The sequence below is a fragment of the Aquila chrysaetos genome, chromosome 7 (genome assembly GCF_900496995.4).
Source record: "Aquila chrysaetos chrysaetos chromosome 7, bAquChr1.4, whole genome shotgun sequence".
In the NCBI taxonomy this organism is placed as follows: Eukaryota; Metazoa; Chordata; class Aves; order Accipitriformes; family Accipitridae; genus Aquila; species Aquila chrysaetos.
In genome coordinates this window covers 34,796,568-34,820,762 of record NC_044010.1, presented here as the reverse complement: position 1 = coordinate 34,820,762, position 24,195 = coordinate 34,796,568, and the positions used below count along the sequence as shown (strand labels likewise).

General features: G+C 44.6%; 1 protein-coding gene across 2 annotated transcripts in view; it reads right to left on the bottom strand.

The window, feature by feature from the left end:
* BACE2 (beta-secretase 2) overlaps positions 1 to 21,069 on the bottom strand; it is a 55,952-nt gene extending 34,883 nt beyond the window's left edge. Inside the window, exon 1 of one of the 2 annotated variants that reach the window (XM_030020324.1) lies at positions 20,278 to 21,069. In XM_030020324.1, coding sequence (XP_029876184.1) covers positions 20,278 to 20,589 — 312 coding nt within the window. In that variant the 5' untranslated portion in view covers positions 20,590 to 21,069. The remainder of the gene's footprint in view (positions 1 to 20,277) is intronic. The other variant, XM_030020323.2, reaches the window with a different exon arrangement.
* Between the last annotated feature and the right edge of the window lie 3,126 nt (positions 21,070 to 24,195).

Genomic DNA, 24,195 nt, shown 5'->3' with positions numbered 1-24,195 from the left:
CAAAACCACACAGACAAAACGAGACGTCTCCTTTCCCCATTTGGCTCAGGTAACCAGGCTGGTTCACCACAGCTGCATGATGGCTTGTGCTAACACAAAGCAGAAGGTAACAGCATGGGAGCTAGCAGCCAGATGCAGGATCACCTCTTTCAGTGAGACTTTGAAACTACATTAAATGTAGTGTCATTAAATGATAATTTAAGTCAGTCAGAGACTGTACTGCTACCAAAAGCAGCGGTCACACTTTTTCCCTGCTCTTGGCTGGGTGCTTCCCAGGGCTTCTTGGCATAAGCACTCATACCCATGGGGCTGTGATGCAAATCAGATCAGGTTCCTCACCTACTGTTACCAAAAAAAAAAAAAAAAAAAAAAATTAGCAATCTGCCATATCAGCAGCTACTTGAAAAGAGATGGTAGTAGCGGATAGTAGAAAAGGGCGATTCCTCCCTTGGTGACAGTGCGGTCTCAGATTGGCTTAAAATGATTGTGAAATTATGCCCTAGGCAGTAGGGGACACCTGCTCCCCAGAAAAATATTAAGGAATTAAGAATTTTCCTGTAGGAGGAAGTGAGACATGAGGACTGGGTTGCCCGTGGTTTGAAGTCAGCTCAAACCAGCCACTTTGGTAGTCCTCATCACTCCTTAAGATGTGAGGTAGCTAGGGATCTAGCACTGAAAGTGGACATGGGAAGAGTAAGAGAGAACAATAGGGGAAATGAGTTTAGTGTTGACAAATGAAGTGGAGACACAGGGCCGAGCTCAGAAAGGAGAGTAAAGACAAAGGAGGATAAAGCATTTGGAGAAGATATGCTGAATCCTTCTTTAATAAGTTTAAGACTGAGCATAGACCAAAAAAGTGTGAGTCGATGTTCAAAAACATTTTTGGTTTGCTCATGGAGGGGGAAGGAGGAGATGGTTACGCTTGTTTTACCCAGTTAATATAGGATGGGACTGAGGAGCTCTGAAATTAAAACATGAACACAAAACCAACTAGTAATCCATAGGACTCTCTTCTGAACTGCACACACACTCTGGCATTGGTATTCCCAGTCCTAATCATGCAAAAATTTTAAGACTAAAAAGAAACAAACCTACCACCTTAGTCAAGTGCCTCACTGCATCCCAGATTTTAGATTAAGCAGAGACAATATATTAAAATTTATTTTGCAACCACACGAGCTAGGCACAGAGATTTAAAAACAAAAGGACATCTACAAGTTCACCTGGCTCCAGGAGCTGAGGCTTTAAAAGAAAATAGGAACCTCTGAGGCATGGCTTGCAATAAAATCCAAAGTTTGCTACATACTTTATTTCAACAATATCAAAAGCCTAACATTTTGTCAACTACCTAACAAAGTAAGAACTATTCGTTTTTTTCCCCCTCTTTGGGAGAGAAATCATATTAAAAATAAATAACAAAGAGCGGCTACAGTGTGTGCATCTATCAGAACCAACAAAAGTTGCCTCAAAGGGGTGCTGCAGGGCTTAAATTAATTAGCCTTTCTGAGGCAGTCTGTGATGCTTGAGTAATGGGCACTGTACATCAGCTGCATAAAAACATGTAGGTGTTGCCCTAGCTTCAGTAATATGCATGACACCATACACGAAGGAGGACTTGGGGAGGAAAAAAAAAAACCCGAACCCAAAACAAACCCCCAATCACTAAATATGACATATATGAAAGATATTTTACCCCACACCTTAAATACAATGTTATCATCACAGAATTCACAAATCACTGAAGAAAAGGGCAAATTTACTACCCACAGTACGGAGCAAATCAACATTTCCAAAAGAAAATAAATATCTCCCACAAAAAAAAAAAAAAAAAAGAAAAAACAAAGCTGGCCAACCATGCAAGTGCCAGCCCACTCGGACACAGCAGCATTCACATGACAGATCGCTATTGAGGCTGACATTCTCTCTCCGCATGTTTGTGCATAATGAGATGCAGGCGGCCAGGGCAGACACTGATTTATTGTAGTCCTCACAATAGCGCCAGTGATTAGCAGCTCATTTTGGGGTGGGTATAACTTACTGAGTTCTCTTTCTCTCCTGGCTACCCTTTGGGTCTGAATTTTCTTTAGTGCCTTCACGTCTCATTAAGAATCACTTTCATGTTGTCACCACTGAAGCCTACTTTATTCTGTACTGCCTGCTGCCGGTTTAATGGTGCTGCTGGGGGAGCTTCAGGGAAGCTCTCGTGAGTCACAGGGTGGCAACTGAAAGAGCTATGGTCCAGGGCTGCCTATCCTGCCCCATCTCCAGAGGTCAGCCCTGCCCCCTCCCAAAAGATGAAGTCAAACACACTATGTGCTCAACTCCCCAGCCTCTGCATTTCGCCACCCAGCTTACTAACAAAAACTGAAACCGATGGCACCTCAACTTGATTCACTGAGCTATGTGCCGAGACGGCCGGAGAGTGGTCATACCTCTCTGTGCCTTTACCTTTCTGTCACAGGGACAGAAGACCCTGATGCCGAGGCAGAGCCAACAGCGGTGGTAGCGTCCTCTCCAGCTGCCTCCTCTTGAAGCCCCAGATGTGGTGAATCAGAGCTCTCGCGGGCAGGCGGAGCAGGTTCCTTGGGTTTACTACAGCCATCTCGAGTGAATCACTTCCTGTCACCGAGAGCTGATTATTTAGTGATCACCCTGTTTTGTCAGAGACTGTCAGATGAAGTCAGATTTTGTGAAAGCCAAGGTCGGAGAGACACGGCTGAACGAGGCTATGAAGGAGAAACTGCCCGAAGACTGCTGACTGATCACGTGCCCAGCATTAAAAACAATGAAAAACTACTTTCCTTTTGCTTTTGGAGGCACAGAAGGAAAGCCTTGGTTTCTTTTTTATTGTGGCTTCCAAGTCAATTTCAGACCTATATAGCAGAAAGCAGACAGCAAATGCAAAAGGCCATTTTTTCCCCCTGAAGGTCACCTTTACCACAGCTGTGGGACATAAAGTCTGCACATAGTATTGTATCTGGAGATTATTTTGCTGGATGCATTTCCTGTATGGAAATAGAGTTGTTATTATTAATAAGAAGTTCATAAAGATCCCTAGCTATAGAGTAAGCAAGACAGTAACATCCACCTCTGCCACGACAAACTTACAGAGGAAATCTGACACTCTATCTATATGCCATTAAGTTGTGCTTATAAAAAGAAACAAATACAAACCTGTTTACTGAAAGTCACCAACATTGAAAGCAGAAGCCTCCTTAGGCCATGAATTTTATATTTTTTCTACTCTGAAGGGGTAGAGACACTGAAAAAAACCCAGTCATAATGATTTATTTCAACTGGAAGTCAAACATATTGTCAATACTTCAAGGATCCCTCAAACTTTCCAGTGCTTGGTTTAGCGCCAACATCAAATAGCACTTACTGGATGCTATCCTGCTTCAATAATTTAACTTACCGCTATGTCTTTAATATTTTTAAGCTTTCCATTGCTGAATATTGTTGTATTTTGATATCAGAAAAAAATATTGCCTATTGATCTGTCATCTTTTTTTTCAAAGCTTCGTCTGCCTGTGGTTCAGGTGCCTGCCCTATCTGTTACAGCAAGTGGCGTCAATGCAGCGTCATCAACACTAGGCATTATCTATGCCTCATTTAACTGCCTGGTGAACAGCAATTTGCAGTTATCCCACCATGCATTCAGAAAGTGACTTCCTTCACATTTTCAAGGAAAAGTGATAAAAGGTGGCAATCGTTCCATTTTTGTTGCATAGAGGTTGCTAGCATGCTCTAGCAGGGACAGATGTTGCCTCTGTTCTGATCTACACCTTACTTGGACTTAGTCCAAATTTCTCTTTCCTGTTTTTAGTTTGAGGTCAGGAGTTTTTCGTAACTTTCAGAAAAATATACAAAACAAATCCCACAGGCTACAAGTGCATAATGCATTTCTTTGAAGCAGCCCTCCACATGGTTTAGCATACACAGCCTTTTCCAGGTGGGAATCCTAGGGCTTGCATGCAACCCTGTCGTGCTGCTGCTTTTGATGTGATTCCCTGGGTAACCCACACTGAGCTAGAGATAATCTTCATCCCCATTAAAAGACTGGCCCATGGAAAAATCCATTGTAGGTTTTTTCCAAGTTAATGGGTCTGATCCTTTTAGGTCAAGCAATAAAGTTTCACCACTGGGCAGAAGAAACCAGGCTGCAAAAATGTATTTGGCTCTTCATCCCTGCTTCAGCTGAAGCATATGGGGGGAAAAAAAAAAAAAGGAATAAGATTTGCACAGATAGAGCCATAAATATAATAATCAACCTCATTCAGCCTTACATTTACTCTGGGGTTCAGTCAAAGTCTTAATAATGGGCAATTGATACTTCTGCTCCACAAGCCAGCAGACCAAAAAAGCTCGCTCTGCAAGAGTTCATGATGAAAACTACAAGCCATCATGCCTTCTCTGGGATTTTAACTTGACCTGAGGGTGCCCCCTTCTTTTCTCTCCTCTCTTGTCCCCAATAAAGAGAGCGACCATTCCAGACTAGTAACATTCATATGCCGTTCAAAATCTCGTCCTGCTGTGCTTTCATGATTTCTCCCACACACACACTTAAAATAGGGCTTGGAATCCTACTCTGCTTGATGGAGTATGCTACACAGTGAACTATCACAAAGTAAATATGGGGTTTTTGTCCACATGTAGAGACTATAAATAGCAAGCATCCCATTACTGGCTCATGAGCTGTTACCACACATCACGATGTACTGGTTTAGTAGAAGTCCACCCCATCTAACAATCCCTGAACTTGTAACATCTCTTAACTCCCTCTCTTTCTTATTTTGTCCCACACATAATAAACCCTACTGAAAATAATTTGCTAGACAGTGCTTAAAAAAAGGTGCAGAGAAGTGCTACATTTCTTGTCAGAGATTAGCAGCTAGAAATCATTTGGGTAACAGCTCTTCTTTTTCAAGCTGGTTAATAGATAGGAAAATTAGTTGCCAATTTAAATACTGCCTCATTTAACACAACAATTCCTAATTACATTATCAGCCCATCCGGCAAGAATTGCTTACAACCATCACGTGAAAAAGAAAACACACTAGCAACTATATGCTGTGTTTGTCCACAGTTATTCCGTGTTATTATTGGCACAGACTGTCAGTCAGGTTATTTCAGCAATTTGTTTCTACAAATTAATACTGTTACAATATACAGCAGCTTTTTAAGTACAGAGGTACTGTACGCTGGGGTTTTTTTTGTGTGTGTTACTTGGAATTAGCATTTACGGCCTACTTTCTAATAAACAATTTCAGAAGACTAGGCTGTAATACAGATCTGTTCCTCTTAAGATACAGAAATAAAACCTAATTAAAAGATGAGTTAGAGGAATCTTTGGAAGCATGTCTAGATGTAGAGGCCTGCAAAGTTAGACATAAACTGAAAAAGCCTCCACAACGACACATTTCTGCTTGCAGAATAATACGTATTTTGCTGAACAGGTAAGACTGAAACCAAAAAAGGGTAACTTTCTTGGTCTGTACAACAGACCGACGCGCTGCCCCTGAACACTGGGGCAGGGACGGGACTCTCCCATTTTTCATTGCTCGTAAGCGGTCCCCGGACTGGAGCAACCCAGTCCTCATTGCTCTGCAGCGCTTCACAGAATGGTTAGGGTTGGAAAGGAGCTCTGGGGGTCATCTGGTCCAAGCCACCCGGAGCCAAATAACTCTCTGCAGCTTGGACGGTATCGAATTCATCTTTGAGGAGGAGGAAGAAGGGGCAGGCCCACACGTTATGCTGAGTCCAGGATGAGAAGTATTTCCTGTGGTGCCCTGAGCAAGGTCACCTCACCAGTGAAAACAGACCTATCCACTACTACCTCCAAAAAAAAATCCTCCCACAGTCATAAGAAGGGTTTAACCATGCAGCCAAGATAAGAGAGGCATTGTGAGAAAGAAAAATGGAATGGAGATTAATGATTTTCTAATGCCATTTGTTCAGCAGGTGGTGCCCACGTTTGATTGCAGCGTCACACCGGGAACGCAGAGGAAGGTGATTTATTGCAGCATGAAAACTTGGCCAAACCAGGACGGTCAAGTATATCACCAAAGATAATTCCTGCTTTCGCAACGGCAGAATGGTGTCACAGAAACTGCGGTGTGTTTGTAGGTTGCGGAGTAAGCAGGAGAACAAGTGGCAAATGGAGGCTCCTCAGGGCAGCAGCAGATCAAGCCCACCAGAGCATGTCTGCCGTTTGCTGTCAGTCCCCTTACCATATTCCCAGCTGGTGTCAGGAGCTGGGATTTGACCCCGTATCTATACTGCCGTTACATTCACTCTCTCCTCCAGGCACCTAAACCACTCAGCTATCCCTGGACACTCTCACACCTGTACTGGGCCCAGGAGAAGACCAGAGACTTTTGCCCTCAATCTTTTCATGATCTGCACTGCTAGACTGGGAGGAATACTTCTTTTTTTTTTTTATTTCTCTCTGAAAAGCAATAATCTCTTTCTTTGCCAGAAGATTACAACGTACTATCTGGATTAGCCAATCTATCCATGCTTAAGAGCACTGTGTGCTTCTGTAGTTGAGATTTGTATTAAAAACACAAATGCTAAAATGACTGATTGCTTTGAAGTATAAACTTGCTAAACTAAATTGTGAGTTGAAATATGAGCATCTGACTCTGGGACTGATGAATAGTCATTTTGAAGGGAAATATTACAGGAAGTGCTTTATATATATTATCATTTTGACAATAAGGGAAGGCTATTATGGTTTAAAGACAAAAAAAATAGTCAGCCAATCAATCCTGGTAACAAACCAAAATATCTATTCTTCATTTCTGCGCTCTCCTTTCTGCCAATGCCTTCGGTTCCCTAAACATTAGCATTCTTTCTGCACATGCTGTCTCATGTGGTATCTTATTTTTCAGGCTGAAATTTATTTGCTATGTCTAGATTTATCATACAACACATCCATCCTATTCATGCTATATGAACATGCTTTGCTGTTGAACATGAGCTATTACTTGCTTATCTTAGAGCTGTGTGAATCGTAGCAATTTTGTCTCATTGCCTTTTCAGAAAATATTAACCTTTTTTTCCTCTTCTTTTTTTTTCAGATGCAAGTCCCTCTCCCATATCATGCCCTATAGCTGACAAAACCTAGGTGTGTGAAGCAACCCTCTAGTTCACATAAACCAGCTACAGCTGAAGTCATGCCCTGCTCTAGGCATCAGGTTTTAAGGAAGATCTGGACTAGTTAGAGAAAGTTCAGGAACAACAATAATCTAGAGGTCTAGAAAATCTCACCTGTAAATAACCATTGAAAGGCTTGAACTGGTTTGAGAAGACCGAGCAAAACTGTGATAGTCTTTTAACAGACGTATGGTTGCCACAGAGACCCCCTGGGAGCCGCACTTTTCAGAAAAAAGGGGTTGTGTGTGAGCCAACTGGTGTCTTCATCAGCCTTTCCCAGTGTAGCCAGCAATGCACGTTAACATCAAGTAGGCTGTTAGTTCTTACTAAGAGCAGTAAGGCACCCAAGTGCTCACAAATTTGAGTGAGGAAAATATATATATTTTCTATATTTATACTAAACACGTTCTTGATTGAAAAATTAATGAGTGCCTAGATAAACGGAAGATTAAAAAACCCCCACAAACACACCCTGAAATTCGAGAATGAATGCAGGAGACATCAGCTATTTGCACTTAAGTACACACAGAGCTCTTGTTAAATCCGAAAGCATGTTTCCACCTGTTAGTAGGTGTATAGGAATTAAATTAATCAATTTTCTGTTAATTACAGTACAGCACTGATGAGACAGGGAGACCGTAAGCCGAATGCCATTGGGACCAACTCTCACATCTAACTGCAAGACTCGTGAGGAATCCCAGTGCCCACGCAGTCTTGGTTTAGAGACGGGCTACATCTAAGCTCTGTGCCACATCTAAATTAGTAAGCATCTCATCCAAAGCTCACCCCTCCCTCCCCAGAGAACACAGTGGCCAAAGGTGTTGGAGAGACAACTATTAATTCAATAATTCAACAGCTAAAAAGAAACTGAAGAAATGCCTGAAATCCATCTCTACCACCAGCCTGACTCTTGGAGATACACTCGTGAATGCCATTACCGATTTCACAGTCACCTTCTCAACCTAAATCTCTTTTTCGCTTTGAAACTACCAGGCATAGCCACCGCAGAGCAGACCTGCTGGGCACCACTCGGCAGGATTTTGAACTCTTTGGAGCAATGGCCAGCCACATCAGATGGCTACTAGTCGACAGAGCTATGGGTGCTGTGGGAGGACCTGAGGAGCGGGACAGCTTCTAGCTCCACAGTAAATAGAAGGGTGGCAGAGGTGGGCAAAGGGCTGCACAACTGTATTTCATGATACCGTGGCACAGACACCACCGGCCAGTGAAAAAGGGTTTTGCTGTCCCCAGACAGCTCCCTCAGCAAGCCTCTGTGCACTTGTGCTTAACTGCAGCCTGCGTTGCTTCATTCTTGAAGAAAACCACTGTCAGATTGCTTCAGTTGACCTGAAGCTAAACTTTCTCTGTAAAAAAAGACAACCACCTCACTGAAAAACAACAAACCATCCACCTCAAGTGTGTTAGGTTAAACATCTGCTATGTGTGTTCTGTTTACTACCACTACTTGGGGCATGATACTTCTAAAAAACATAGTCTTGTGTCAAACAATTTTAGAGGGGGTTTTTTTAGGGAAAAAAAAAAAAAGGAGAAAGGGACTCATCGTGCTAATACACTACCTTTCAGAGCACGATATCCAAGGAAGGCTTTTTGCTTTGGGGTTTTTTTTTGAAGGAAATTAAATCAGTAAGCCTATGTTAATGTATTATACCCAGTGAATGATTACAGTTAGAAGCTGCATACAGTTCAGAATTTCAATTTTCTGAGGCTTTTGCTCTCCAAAATTAGCTTCCAATTTATTTTGTCAGGTCACCCTTTTCTTTACCTCAACTGTTCATTAGACTGAGAGAAACTGCTGTCTGGAAAAAGAAAAAAAAAGCGGTTTTAGTTCTTTTCTACCTAGCTTCAGAAGTCTTACACTATAAAAAAAAAAAGTTTGTTTTGAAACTAAAGCAACAACCCCTGCAACTGCTGTAAGACTGCAACAGTTTTACACATTTGCACAGAGCCAAGCTATACTAAGTAAAGTCAAGAAGGCTTGAACTGACTACACCTTCTTCATGCTGTACAAGCTTCTACACTGTGAGTCACTGCCCTTGTTTACTGTGCCATTTAGAAATAACAGAATTAATCATGGGCCACGTTTCAAACTTCAATACAGCTTATGAAGCCCATTCCTAATGTTCCTGAGCATAGGCTAGGAGGTATCTCCAGCCTCATGAGCGTGGTTATTTTTTTTGGTAATCTCCCTTTTGTCAAAGACACCACAGTACCCTTGCCCTTCAGCAGCAGGCAGAAGCTTCTCAGGAGAGATTCAGTCTCGCTCCTGTACTTCTACCTCCATTAAAAGGTCTCCCTTGCGCCGAAGATCTGAACTTCAATCTCCAATTTAAGTAAGACCCTGGATTTCAAATCGCACTAGAGATGTGAAACCAAGTGCCAAAGCTGCTCCTGCAATATTTAAGAAGCTTTTGAAGGCAGCGATTAACTTTGAAAAAGGCTACATTTCAGAGACAGGTAGGAAGAAAAAGAAGTTGGCAGGACAGCAGTGAGAAAAATCAGAGTTTTGAGAAGGCTGCACGCTGGGTCTGATCTCTTCCCTCTCCTCCCCCCATCAACTCACTCTCGTAGTGACATGATTCTTTTCAGGTTTTTTTCCCCTCCTCTGTCAAGATGTTAGTTTTGGAGACGGGTGTTTGTTAGCAAAGGTTTTTCAAAGTCTGGAGAGCTGCTAGAAGAAGAGGTGAAGGCAGGACACTCCTGACACGTCAGGTCTATCCCTTCTCCCCAGAACAGGCTGTTCCCAGTAGCACTGCCATACCCACACAGCGGGGCCGCTCGTTATAATGTCCTTCTAGCTGCACCTACTGCCTGCTTTCAGGAGGGGCTTACTTATGGTTTTTTTTAGTGCTTTTCTTCAAGAAGGACACTGAATGCTTATATGATATATTCCAGTCATTCCCCTGAAACACTGTAACAAAACCAAAGTGGATAAGAGTCATTTTTCTTGGGCTTTCCCTATCCATACACCGCAACAGTGAAACAACCAACCTTCCCAAAATATGAAAGCCAACGGACATGATTACATGGGAACCCCCACCTTATTACTTAAGTCAAGTTCATGGTTGTGAAAGCAGTCTCTCCCTCCTGGAGGCCAGGAAACTACCACCAACCCCATGTTCACACACTGGGATCCCTGGATTAGCCAAGATTGTTGGACATAGAGAGGTAAATAAATTAGCACACACCTTGGGAAAGCAACTGTGAACTCCCTGTACTTCAAGGCATGACCTCTGCTATAAAAATGCCACAACGTGTTCTTCAGGACTGGACTTGCAGCACTGTCGGATTTTGTTTAACATATGAGAGCTGCTACAGTATTTCATATTGCCAAACTGGTATGTTTCAGCCTGGGGAGCTGAAAAGACTGGTCCTGGCATTTACCCATCCTTTAACTCCCTTGATCTATCTCTTCCCCACCTGCCACAGCAGCTCCCACCTCCATTCTTCCCTTTCTGCCCAGAAACAGGCACGATCACATACTTTCGCAACACCTCCTGGGTTGCTGCTATATGGACGGCAAAGGGACATGACTGGATCCGTTGCTGCAGGCAAGGAGAGGGAGGGAAGAGATGAGGAAAAAAAAGGCAAGTACAGCTATGTCAAGCACAAGGACTGGAATTCTGGAATTTGGTTATTCTGATTGTATTTCCTGCTAGAAAGGCTGTGCCACATCTCTGGGGAAAGGCATAGGGTCAGGCAGCTGCCCGCTGGTCCGTGCCATCTTAAGCAGCCACAGGAATGTCCACAGGCAGCCCCAGGTCTCAGAGCACAAACAAGGTGATGCAACTCCAGTGTTTTTATTTTCCTGGTAATTAATAAAGGGAATACAACAGACAGAAGGCTTTTGCTCCCCATTCCACCTGACCTATTTAGGATATTACCAAGGAGCAGAATTTGATTGTCATCATGGGTATTTCTTGGAATTATACAGGGGAGTTCAAAGGCGCAAACAGAAAGCAGCTTTCCACTCCATAATACCAGGAAGGACTATTTGATCGGAGAAAAAAAAAAGGGAAAAAACCCAGCTGTTAAGCAATGTCACAATAATGTGTTTGATTTATTAAAAATACGAACAGCCTTTTTTATTCATATTTATTCTAACATTTTTACTTAAAAATTTGGCAGGGCAATTTAAAAGGCAGATTTGATTCTCAAGTGAAATAAGATATGATTTTTTTAAAATTCTTTTTTTTAAAAGCAGCAGTGTTTCTCCCCCTGCTATTGGACTCATTTATTTCTCTCTCTCCTTCTCAAACATGCACACTTTACTCTTTACCCTCGCTAATACTGTAGAGGCAGCAGCTCTGGGAAATGAACTAGCTTCGCCTGTGGCTCATACATCATTACAATTGTTAACCAAGTTCCACTATAAAAATCTTTATTACACAGGAGAACACAGAGGCATGCAGGAACACAGCTTTATTTTCAGATACCAGGTTGAGTTTGTAGGGCAGGAAGTTAAAAGACTTTTTCATGCTCTCAGGTTGACAAAGTCTGCTACTACACATTGCAACAACACACAGAAGACAGCTTCCTACTCTCCATTCCTCCGCATATCAACCTGTATGTAGGCCTAAGCTATCTTCTACTTCGGCCAGGGGTTACAACCCATTGTGTGATGATGGTACCTCAGGTCCTACAGCAGCCCAGGGCTCCAACATTTTATGAAAAGGTGGCAAGTGCAGCCACATCGCTGCCTACACACTGGAGCTGATGGTGCTCAGGCCACTGGAATTGTGGAAGTTCGCCCATTAGCAACAGCAAAGCTGTCGTGCACACCTGCTGTGGAGAAAGTTTCCGAACCTGAACAAAAACGCACAGGGAGTATCACCAGTATTTGGTCACTTGCCAACCCAAAGGCTCAGCAGAGTGCAAATGAAAATTAACTTTAGCTGGAACACGTAACATGTGCCAGCATTCATAACTACAGCTGCTGAGAAATTTTCTCGCCCCCCCCCCCCCCCCCCCATTTATCTCAGCAGTCCAAATGCAAAACTCTGGCACTTTGGATCATGCGAGATGTTTGTGTTATTCCCTGAAGGACTTTGCATCCGTGAAGTAATGAGAAGGTTACTCTGTGACACATAAACTGAAGCACTGTAACTGCATCAGACGTTATCTTGATACAGCACTTCTCAGATTTTTGGGAAGCGTGACCACCTTTGGACTCCTCTGGCTTATTTGCAACCTGAGAGTCACCGAGAAGAAAAATGAATGAATTAAATAAAAATCTCTTTAGTCACAGAAAAGTATCAGCAGGACTGATGATTCATTTTCTGACACGCCTCACATTTCACTCTTACCCGTAGCAGAGATCTACTAGACAGCACAGTGAATGAAAGCGTAAGTCTTTCCATACCATGCTTAAGCAGCATAGTAACATTGCCCTGAAGACCTTCCAAATTGGTATAGCATGCTCTGTCTTGAAAAGACGCTACAACTGTTAATTTCTTAAGCCACAAACACTGACAGTCAAGGTTTCTCATCAACAGGTATCATAATGGAATTTCAGAAGTAAAGTTTCTAATTAGGTAGAAAAAAATAAGAGAAAAAATCTCCCTCAAGATTTCGCAGTGGCAATTAGATCCGAAGCCTGCAGTCGAAATAGACATCCTAGTATATTATTTTCTATGCCAAAACTACTGCTGCCAAAGGCAATCTTCAAAATTTACCTTATGCTGACCTGATGTATTTTTTTCTTCCCTAATACCACAACATAATTTTCGAGGGGGGACACACAGGACCCAACCTTCCATACAGTGACTTAGCAGGTAAGCCTTTTGGCTCTCGAAAAGCCCCAAATGGCTGATCATCTCTGGTATGAAGCTTCCTATGGTAGCAAAGTAAGAAACAGAAAGAGCCTGGGTGGGCGAGAAAATTCTCGCATCTGGCCTTGACGTGAGCCTGACCACAAGCCACAGCACCGCAGCTGGCTCCGAGGCACTCTTCTAGGGACCACTCTCTCAGGCAGACCCACAAACAAATATCAAGGAATTATCTGAGAGACAGCCACCAAAAGGATTCAATTACTTTTTCCCTGTCAAATGGCAGGTGCTGACCTTTAACGTGAGAAGGCTTTTGCTCCCCCCCTCAAGTGGAGAGGTGACTCTTAGTTCTTGAGTTGTCCTCTGTTTTTCTTTAAAACAAAAATGCCAATGGGAAAAAGTAGTGCTATCAAGCAGTTTTAGATCCCTAGGAATGGATGCATTTGTGTCTTTAAGGAGGAGAAGCTTACCAAGTGTTACTGCAGTGTTAATACCTTTGCTCTTTTAAAATAAAACCAGACTAGCAACGACTCTGGGACAAACACTTTTCCCTAAACACATGCAGTCCAGCTTAACAGCAGTTTTTGCTAGTAAGTAGGTACAAAAATAAACCAACCATAAAGCTAAATAAAATCAACTAATTTTAATACTCACAAGCTAAGCAATGAGTAAAAAAATCTATGAGTAATTTATTTTTCATAATTTCAAATTATTAGTAAGCAGGGGTGAGGGGAAAAAAAAGGATTGTAGAGAGCAATTACTGTCTTAACAGATTCCCTTCAAAAGAGCCTTTTAATTATGTCACATTAATTGTATTCAATGAATTGTAATTTTCACTCAAATAAGATTTTTCCTATCTAGCTTATTTTCCTCAAATTCCCTCTCTGCGATACCCCACAGGTTTCGTCTATTTGAGAAGGACTGTTGAAAAGCAAAACCAAGCTCTAGAACATCTGTCCCCCGCCACCCTCCCGGTAAAAGATACAAAAAGGCAGTGAGAGCAGAAGAAAGAGTGACAGGCAAAAGGAAGAACGAAGGAACAACTCTGCTGGAGGAGCGAGAAGGGGGGAAAAGAGTATTGTTTTATCAACCTTCGGCAAAAGAGGGAGCAGACGTTGACTCTTGCCCAAGGCTTTCTGAAGGCACGAGAGCTGACTTTGCTACACGACTGCCCTGGGACGAGCCCGGCCAAAAGCCCATCAGCCAGCCACGCCTGGAGGAAGCCACGCTGGGCGCATGGGCAGTATCAGGTTCAGCGGCCAAACTTTCGTCCCAAGAGGAAGAAGTTTATGAAGCTCCTCTGCGAGGCTCACGGGCAGTTCTGGGCTGCTAGAGCTTTTGCTGTGCAGAGCACGCAGCCGCTGCCATAGCAAAACCAAACCACACAGTTGATACAGACGTGCTCGAGCTACTTCAGGTGCTGCCAGCAGTAGCGGAGCTCACTGTGTGTTGCAGAGCCACCCGGAAAAGCGCAGTAGATCGCTCGTGTGGAGGTCCCCGTTGTCACAACTAGACTGTTACCAATCCGAGTTAGCTGCTTTCTACTAGCTCAGTTCTTTAACGCCGCAATCCTCGCCGCACGGGTGGCTGCGATGTAGGCATATGCAGAGGAGACAGATAGTCAGCTAACTTGTTATTTTAAAACTAAGGGAATTCATGTGCAAAAAATTGCAAATAAAATCTATTTTGGTCCTGGGCTATTTCAAGTGCTTTGAAGGACACTGAACTAACAGATACAAATTCAAATGTAAAACTTTTGATTTTAACAGCAGTCTGGTAGCTGTAGAACACATACGGCATTTGCTTCGTGAGCTCAGATCTACGTAGCAAAACGAGGCTGAAAAGCAGCAAGATGTATGACAGTCCCATCAATGGCAGGAAAAAACACTTCCTTTTTCTGAGGCAGCCGAGTGCTGCCTCCTTTACTTTGAAGATCTGATCTCAAGTCCTAATCTGGGCAGAATTAGGAGCAACAAGTTCCTTTACTTCTTTACACAAACTATGATTAAACATGTATTTCACAGCCAGTAAGAAAAGGGAGAAAGGTATGTCTGATTCATACTGGAGATCCACATGTGCAAGGGTATGCCATTGTATCAGGTTCCTTTTTCAAATGTAGCTATACTTGACAATGACCAGATAACATTTCAGGTCAGGCTCGCTTCACCTACAATAAGTGAGAAATTTTCGAAGATAATAAAATGTGGAGGCAATGTAATAGCTAACGTGTCCTCACAGAGTCGGAGTCATAAGTGCCCTTCACGAAAATAAAGACCCCTGCAGGGTGTAGTAGTTTTTAAATCTGTCTTGCCAGACGCTGTCCCTAAAGCACACAGCCCTCTGGTTACAGGAGGGGAAAAAAGGAAAAAAAAAAAGATTTCTTCCTTAATAATCCCAAACATCCAAACATAGAGGAATTTCACATGCCGCCCCTTTTGCGAGGGCTAATTTTGTATGGAATGAGGTGCCAGAATGCTAATTTGTAAAGGCAGGGACCTTTCTGTCAACCCAAACCTGGTATGTTTGTTTGCTTTGTCTTTGGTCAAAAATACATTACACCCCACTGCACCACAGCACATCACTATATCAGTCCTGCCTTACGACTTTCAGGTCCTTGTCCTTTTTATTTTACAGGCATACAACAACAACAACCAAAATCTACCCAACTTATCATTTAACAACAGGAATATTTTGCATTTCAATAATACTTCCATTAGATGGATCTGGAGGGATTTTGACACTGACACCTCAAAGTACTCCAGTATACCACAGCACTTGTCTTTGCTCCTCAATCCTTCCTTTTTTCAGCTTTCATGAAGAGCTCAAAAATAAACACAAAAGACCTACATATTTACTAAAAAAAAAAAAGAAAGAGAGGGAGAGAGAGAGACTTGAGTTGGAGCTTGCCCTCTGGTATTTGAACCTCGAAGGATCACATTTGCAAAACTTCTTGTATCTAGAAAGACAGTAAACCCCCTTTCAGCAAAATTAAGCAAGCAGAGCTTAGCTTCTTAGGTAATAGCACAGCTCCAGAAATCAGGCCCTTATCACCTAATATAGCAAGACTAGTGAAGTGATGAAATTACAAGAGCAGTTGAATCTTCCCTCACAATCTTCATTCCTTCCAACACTCAGGAAATAAGAGCTATCAACAGTTAAGGAAGAATGGCTGCATGTTCAGAACTTGCTAATGTGCATGTTCATCACCTTCAAAATACCAAGCTATAAATTATAAGACTCCATGACACACTTGAGGTGTTTAATACATATCCTTCTTTATCCTTCTTTTCTTTAATAGCTGGAAGAAATTGAAGGAAAGATAACTTCCCACCAATTACACAGAAATTGGAGTTTGTGTTTCACAGCAAAGGCCGTTAGACCCAACATTGATGTTGACCTGAAAACTTCAGAGCAAGTTTACAGGACAGGTTTTTGCTCACCCCCTGCACAGAACAAGCTGCCATTAGGAGAAACAATAGCCGAAACCTCTTCATGCACTGAATGAAAAATTGACACTGTAATTTCAAAAAGAAGCCGTGGCATTCAGAGCACAAGTCAGATCCTATTGTGTTTTCAATACCCGCTAATAAGAGCACAGCTACGTGACTCAGCTCTCAGAAGGCACACGCCTGGTCTCTCTTCGCAATGAAGTTGCAGGAATAACATTTACCTGGTCTCAATAAAAAACACAATTTGGAAACACAGTGAGACCGGCAGGACTACCATTACCTCACACAATGAAGACTAGCGCAAGAGGCAAGACGAGGCAACAGTACTTTCTTTGCAAACATTTAATGCAGTCCAGATGGACTTCAAGAAAGCTGTGAAGAACATGGGGTCCTTTAGGAGTCTGACTACTCTGTTGGTCAAAAGCTCGTAGGAGAAACAAAACTAATAGGACGAGAACTGCAGTGAAGATAACGAAAAAACCCTAAATGATCTTTGATTCGATTCCTCACAGTGCTTATAATCTCAGGGCAGGCAAAATAATAAAAGATAGAGCAAAGGAATTCCATCAGATTATTTAAAGAAATAAGTAGTAAGAACAGCGCACACAATTCATATTGCGCTCTTGCCACCTCTTATTTCAATCTGGAATTGGAAGAAGTGCACCTATACAGACAGGTGTAAAGCACATAATCTGTCAGATGTAGGACACATAATAACACGTCCGTGAAGTAAGAGACAAATATATCACACTCTTCAATACAATAGACCTTCTTTTTCACCTTTCACATAATTCTTAAGTAGATGTGCATGTGAATGAATGAGAATTAATGGGGGTAATGACAGCTGACACTGACCTGGTAGCTAGTCTGGAGATCTGATACGATTAGGAAGGATACTGTTGTTATAAAACTGGAAGTGATGAGAAACAATTTGGCTGCAAACACTTTGCAAAACTGGATTGACTGCACTGAAGTTTCCTCTCTTGAAAATAAAATAAATTTGACTTCACACAGCTGCTCTATTTTTGTATCGTCAGAACAAGTATTTCAGAACTGCCATTGTGAAACTCAGTTCTGTGCTGTGTTTATCCGCTATGTGACAAATCAGAATGGGAACAAAAGCCAAACAGCATGCCTTAAATGACCTGAAAAATGAAATTCTTTTGTAGTAGCTTCCTTCCAAGAATGGCAATTAAAAAAGGAAAATTTCTAAAAATGCAATTGAGCAGAAAAGCAAGCTCAGTAGCGCTGAAGTCTTTCACAAATGCTCATTCCCCATATTGGCACAGTAGCTTTCAACACTTAACGCACACACTTTCAAAGTTACCAGGCACCAACACTATTGTAACTGTGACATTAAGCTTTGTGCCTTTTCTCACAACCTGCTATTTGGTCTTGGTCCACTACTGCCTTGTTTGCATTTACCCGTCCCCTCTCTGCGACACCGTCTGGAGCAGCAGCTCTGCCATCCGCCTTTCTGCTCCGACAGCGCAGAAGCGAAGCCATGCTGCTCTGCAGCTCTTCTTCGTTGCCAGTATCCTTCTTCCTCCTTGGCAAAACGTCAGGGCAGCGTTACCCCCTGCGTGGGCTCGGCAGTCCTGGGAGAGGCCTGGCTGAGGAAGGGAGTTAGCTTGGGAGAAAGTCCCATGCCAGAGGGGTGCAAGGCTAAAGGGAGGTGTCCAAGCATCACTTTACACTGCAGCGTCTAACGTAAGGCAAAGTCAGGATGGGAGGAGCGTTTAAATCGATAACACACATCTCTCCTTTTCTACCTGATCATCGCCCAGTCTGACTCCAGCAACTACTCGCCCGAGGAATTTAACACCATCCCAGCTCTTGGCAGTATCAAGATACTTGCTTTTAGCGTAAGCGCTGTGAAGGATTCAAGTAGCGCTAGCCTGTAGCGGCTTTGCAGCTTTATACTATTCATTGCAAAGCAGAAAAACAAGTACATTTGTGATCTTTAAGTCTTCCAGTTTCAGGCAGGGAACGAGATAAAAAATTCATCTCCATCAAAAGTAGAGAATAAATTTTAACTGCACTCTACTGAGTCACTACATGCCAAGATCTGATTTTGGAAACACAAGCGCATTTATAACCTTACTTACAACCTCGGTGGGCCTACTCGTGAATAAAACTTCACATGTGCTAAACACCACTGGCGGTCTTTTAAATAATTAACTTCGTGAGAACTCAGAACTGGTTCAAAATAGTAAAAGCTTTGCAACCAGATTCAGAGCTTTTTTTCAGATGGGAAAAAAAGTCACTGAGGCAAGTTTATCTGAAACCTTACATCACATGTAATACACGTAATACTAGCTGTTAAGCGTACTGAAGCCTCCAGGTGCACTGAGGGCAGCACATTTCTCCCTCTTAGACCTCCGGTCACATTATCAAAAGCCTGTCATTTTTTTCCTTCTCCATTTCTTCCAATTTCAGAATCCCCCTAGACGTGCAAGGAGATGATATGCTTGATAGTCACTTTTTCTACCTAAAATTTTTTTTCATTTAAGACATACCGAATTGGATTATTAGTCCAATCAAATCTAGTATCTTGATTCTGGCAGAAACCAATATTGAATGTTCCCTGGAGTAATGAAGCACACACAACGCCACACTAACAGAACTAGTCAAGTATACAGCGCACAACATGGAGGAAAAATTATTTCTTGGCCTCTGTGGCTATCGGGCCACACCTTGATACATCAGATCTAGTTAGCTTTTTTTTTTAAACTCCATTTATTGAGCATAAAACAACACCACCCTTTCTCAATACATGTATTGATCCTACCATCATACTTTTCAATTAGAGTGACGATGTGGCCAATCCTCTTATATTGAAGGCGTAAAAAAGAAAGGGCTCACGGAAGTCCAAAGACGTAACAACGGCTGGGCGCTCCCTGTTGGCTAGGCATTTTGGCATTCATTGGCTTTTTATTAAGTAGAGGAGCTAAAGCAGAAGAATAAGGACTTTTTTGTGTACACTAGGAACGCAAGGACCTAAACTCCCAAAGCAAACGTGAAGTTCTGAGGGAAAGCCCAGAGGGTTTTCAGGAAATTAATCCCCACTCAGCTGACCAGTCATCCCCACCAGCTGCCCAGCACCGCTCCTCCTGGGATCTCATGACACAGATGAAAGAGCAGCTACATTGCAAAAAAACTTTAGCAATGCTGGTGAAAGCAGATGGAAGGGAATATTCAAGGAAACACGGTCTATTTGAAAACAATATTCAAAACACACACGTTCTTTGTGTTATTAATGAGCAACACATGAATTCCCGAAAGAAAGGGCTGGTTTTGCCTAGCCATCACTTAGTTTAGCAGGAAGATTTCGAGTGCTTCTCCCGGGGGCACCGGGAGGATCTATCAGAGCACCCAATCACAATGCAAAGCAGCTTAAAAAAAAAAAAAAACAAACCCAAACAACAAAAAAGCACCCCCTGACTCTAAACCACACTCATTTCGACTGACGGAACAACTCGCTCCGAATCAAAACGCCATGAGACAGCATGAAACCGGGGACCAGCTCCGCGGGGTTCAGTCACCGGGCCGGGGCAGGGCAGACTCCCGCAGCCGCTGCCCTTCGCCGCTGCCCGCACCGACCCCCCCTCCCCGCCGCTGCGCCCCCCGCCGCCGCCGGGGCCCCGGGAGGGCGGGCGGGGAGCCGCCTCCCGCCCGGCCCGCGGAAACTCGCTGCTGCCGCTCCGGGCACCGGCACCGTCTTTCGGGGGGGTCGGGGGGGGGGGGGGAGGCGCCAGCACTGAGCACCGGGACATAGTTGCGTTTGGGCTGGGGTGGGGGAGACTCCCGCCACCGGGAAGAAGTTTGCCGTCCCCGTCCTCTCTACCCCCCCGCCATGCCCGCAGCCCCCGGCCCGCTCCTACCGCCTGCGGCGGGGTCCCGATCAGCATCTCCAGGTAGTAGCCGCGGCCGGAGTCCCCCTGAAGATTCTCCACCATGGCTAAAAAGTTGAGGGTGCCCCCGGGATCCGAGGCCAAGGCCAAGCCGTCCGCGCCACCCAGGGGATCCTGCTGCCGGCTGCCGCTGGCCGGCCGCAACACCACCGGGGCGGGCGGCGACCCGCCGGGGGCGACCGGATGGGACACACGGAGCGGGACGGAGAAGAAAGCCCGGCAGAGCCCCGCGGTGCCGGCCAGGAGGAGCAGGAGGCCGGGAGCCGCCAGCGGCGTCCCCATCCCGGCGGCAGCGCGGGGGCCGGCGGGCGCTTTCCAACTGCAGCGGCTCCGGCCAGAGGCAGCGGCCGCCTGGCTGCCAGACTGGAGCAGCCAGGGGCGGGGGGAGGAGGAGGAGGAGGAGGAGGAAGAAGAAGGGAGCGGCTTCCCCACGCCCCGGCTTCATCTCCCCCTCCCCCGAAGCGAGCTCCTCCTCGCGTTTCTCCCGTACGGCCCCCGGGCAGCCGGAGCGGCCGGGGCCCCGGCCGCTCCGGCTGCCCGGGGACCGTGCGGGAAAGTTGCTCCGGGCCGGCGCCCGCGGGAGAAACTTCCCGGCTCGGCTCAGCCCAGCCCGTAGCCCCGCTAACGGAGCGTGGCGGCACGGTGGGGAGAAAAGTTTCCCAAAGCCTTAAAGGGAGAGCGGGGAGCCGCGCCGGGGAAGGCGGCGAGGGCCACCGGGGCTCCGGTCCCCTCCCGCTGTGGAGGCGGCTCGACCCTCACAGCCGGCGGGGGGAGCCGGGCTCCGGCAGCCTCCCTGCGGCGCCGCCCGTCTCGGCACCCCGCGGGAACGGAGGCTGTGGCCGGGTAGGGGGTGGAGGATGGTGATGGGAGGGAGGAGGAGGAGGAGGAGGGGGGGGTGCAGGGCCGCCCGGGGATGCGGGTGCGTCTCCCGCAGGGGTGTCGGTGGCAGCGTGTTTCTGTGGCGCGGGTGACAGCAGCAGCAGCGTCTGGTGTGAGGAGCGGGCGCGCGTGTGTGTGTGTGTGTGTGTGTGTAAATTCATCTGCTGCACTAATAAGAGCGAGGCATGAAAGACATCCGCTTGTGAGAAAGCCTGCAAGGCTTTAAATGTCTTCATCATGCATGGAATTAATAACAGCAGTCAAGTGTGGCCTTTTGAAAGATGGGAACACTTAGGACGGAATTAGTGTCTACACCTCTGGAGTAATGACAGTGCCAGATAGATCATTGGATGGAGCAGATAGTCCAAAAGCCTTGAAAAATAACAGTGGGCAAGAGTCACTTTCTGTTCTTTTCTGACCCTTCCCCCCATCCTCTGTAGTGGATAAAGTTGAAAAATATCTAGCTGAAGTCATGCATACTCTCAGTATCCCCTGATCAATTTGCTGTCCCAGGCAACCACCTGGTCTGTCCTTGTGTGTAAATCTGCTCCAAGCTGCTTGGACTAAGATCCCTCCCCCGCCATAGTAAACAGCAAGGGCTCCCTCCCTCCCTTCCTTGAGAGGGCATAATCATCTGCAAGATTTCCAAGTGTTTCACAGACATTAAATGAAGTTCACTAGGAGCTAGACAGTGGTAGTGTTCATTCCCAGGAAGGCTGAGCAAAGTATTTGCTGGGAGCGTACTCAGGTAAGGCTGTTACTCGTAGCCATTGCCAGAGTTGCTTGCAGAGGATAATCCTTAAAAAGAAAATTGGAGCCCACCTGCCCTTGCTGAAGGAAAAAAGGTGTTTTCACTTTTTTTTCCCTGATGTTTCCAGTACTCCTGCCCTCTGTCACTTAAAATCTGGAGCCCTTGCTCTCACTTTGTAGCTCCTCCCTTAGATCAGTTGAGTGCCTCTGCTGCAGTTGAGTGCTTTCCCCTGCGTCCAGAGCAGGAGGGGGACGCGGTCCCTGTCCCTGTCCCTGCTGCCCACAGAGCTCTCCGCAGGAGGAGGAAAGTGCTGTAGTGCTCTTAACCTTACATTGCCACAGCTGCGAGGGTGGGAAGCCTGCAAGAGGCTTGCACTGGCTGGGGACTTGGGTAGAGGGCATAGATGAAGCTTGCGCTCAGGAGGTTATTTTACTTGTGGGAAACTACCTATCTTGGTAAAGGGTGAAATTGTGCAAACTTCCCCCGCTGCAGGAAGCTTTCTATTTACCCGACAAATAGGAATGTGAAATATTGCAGTCCCGGTATGTCTAGTCTCACCTGCTCTAGACAGAGCTGGAAAATGCTGCTCTAGGCTGATGGCAGCTGCACACCTGAGGGAGTGGCAGCATGGCTCACAGAGAGAGGTTATCTCCAGGGTGTTACAGTAATGGCTTTTTCTAATGTAGCTGGGATAGTGACAGGTTATACTGTAAGGCCTGTCTAGTCGGAGCTGAAGCTGAAGGGGGATTAAAATGCTTAGGGCTCTTCATGGGTGAGCTGAAAACGGGAGAAATGCCCCACCCCTTTGAAAAAGGAAATGTGAAAAGTAATCAGGAATATAATTGAACACCCCCTCAGAGTGGTAGGGATGTATTTATAACAGTCAGCAGCTATATACATTTTGTTTTAATTCTTTTACAGTACAGTAAGTCTTCCCCCTTGCCACTGTTGCTAAGATACGTTACCATACTTCTGAGTAAAGAAATCCCAGTCAAAAGAAGTATACGGTTTTCAAAGTATAGAAGATATAGCATAGCCTTCAAGTGTTCAAGAGAAAACTTGTCTTTTTTACATACTGTTTGTTAAAAGTTCTTCTTGTCCTGTTTTCCACAGACTAGGTAAGTCTCGTGGTAAATGCACATCAGACAGCTGCTGCATATGAAATGGTGTATGCGTAACCTTTCTGTCCTCCCATTGCATCAGCACAGCGGGGCTTGCGTTCATGCAATAGTGTGTTGTGAGGTTTCTGCCTTGCCTCGTCTGCTCCTTTATTTACCTGAGTATCTGATAAGGCTTAGACTGTGCCGTGTGCAGGTGACTAGTCCCAATGCATTTATGAACAATGGCAGGAATGGGCCTTGAAAGAGCAGTGTACACAACTGCTTTTCAAAGAAGACATTATAAAGTCCTCCCAGAGAGCTGAATGTAACTATATCCAAAACATTCCTCAGAGGGGAAACCATCTGTATGCAATGAATGCCACTACAGTCGATATGCACATTTATTTCTTTGTGTATCACATACAGAAAATAAACAAAATGCTAGAAATAGACACAAGTTTAAGTGTCTGTACTCTTTGGTTTTCTAGGATATTTGGAGAGTCTTGTTTTCTGTACTTTTGTTATTCCAAATATGTATTCTTTGAGTAAATAATTAAAAAAAATCTTTAAATGTCAGCCCCTGTGAATAGGTCTTTTTAAAAAGTCGTTTGTCCACATTTAAATTTGCAGGTATATCTTGACTTTGATCCAACTCTGCATTAATTTAATTTGATGGTACTGTGGTTCTTTAAACCTTGCGCCGCTTGCCAGTGAATTAACGTATGTCTCTGTAACATACCCTTCCACCAGTATTTACAGAATACAGCGCATCATAAAAATGCAACTGCTCTGTGTTATGGACAAGGTATATTAGCTAAGTCAGAAGGACAGTTGCTATATGGAGGTGTTCAATCAGGACGGTTGAGAAAACAGGCGGGAATGGAGAAGGTGGCTGAAGCTGCAGAGGAAGTGCTGGAGCTGATCTGAGCAGAGGAACTCTGGATGGCTAAAAAGAGATCCTCTCCTTCCAAAAGGGGAAGCTATTAGGGGACTGCTCAGGCTGAAGTGGTTCTCTGCTGTGCATCTGAAGAAGTCAGGCTGACCTGTGCTATCATTATGCAATAAGGGCAGATGGACACAAAATAAAGAATTCTGTTCTAAAATTGCTTTGTCTACTTTCTGTGTTCCTACTGTTAGCATAATCGATACTTCAGTTTT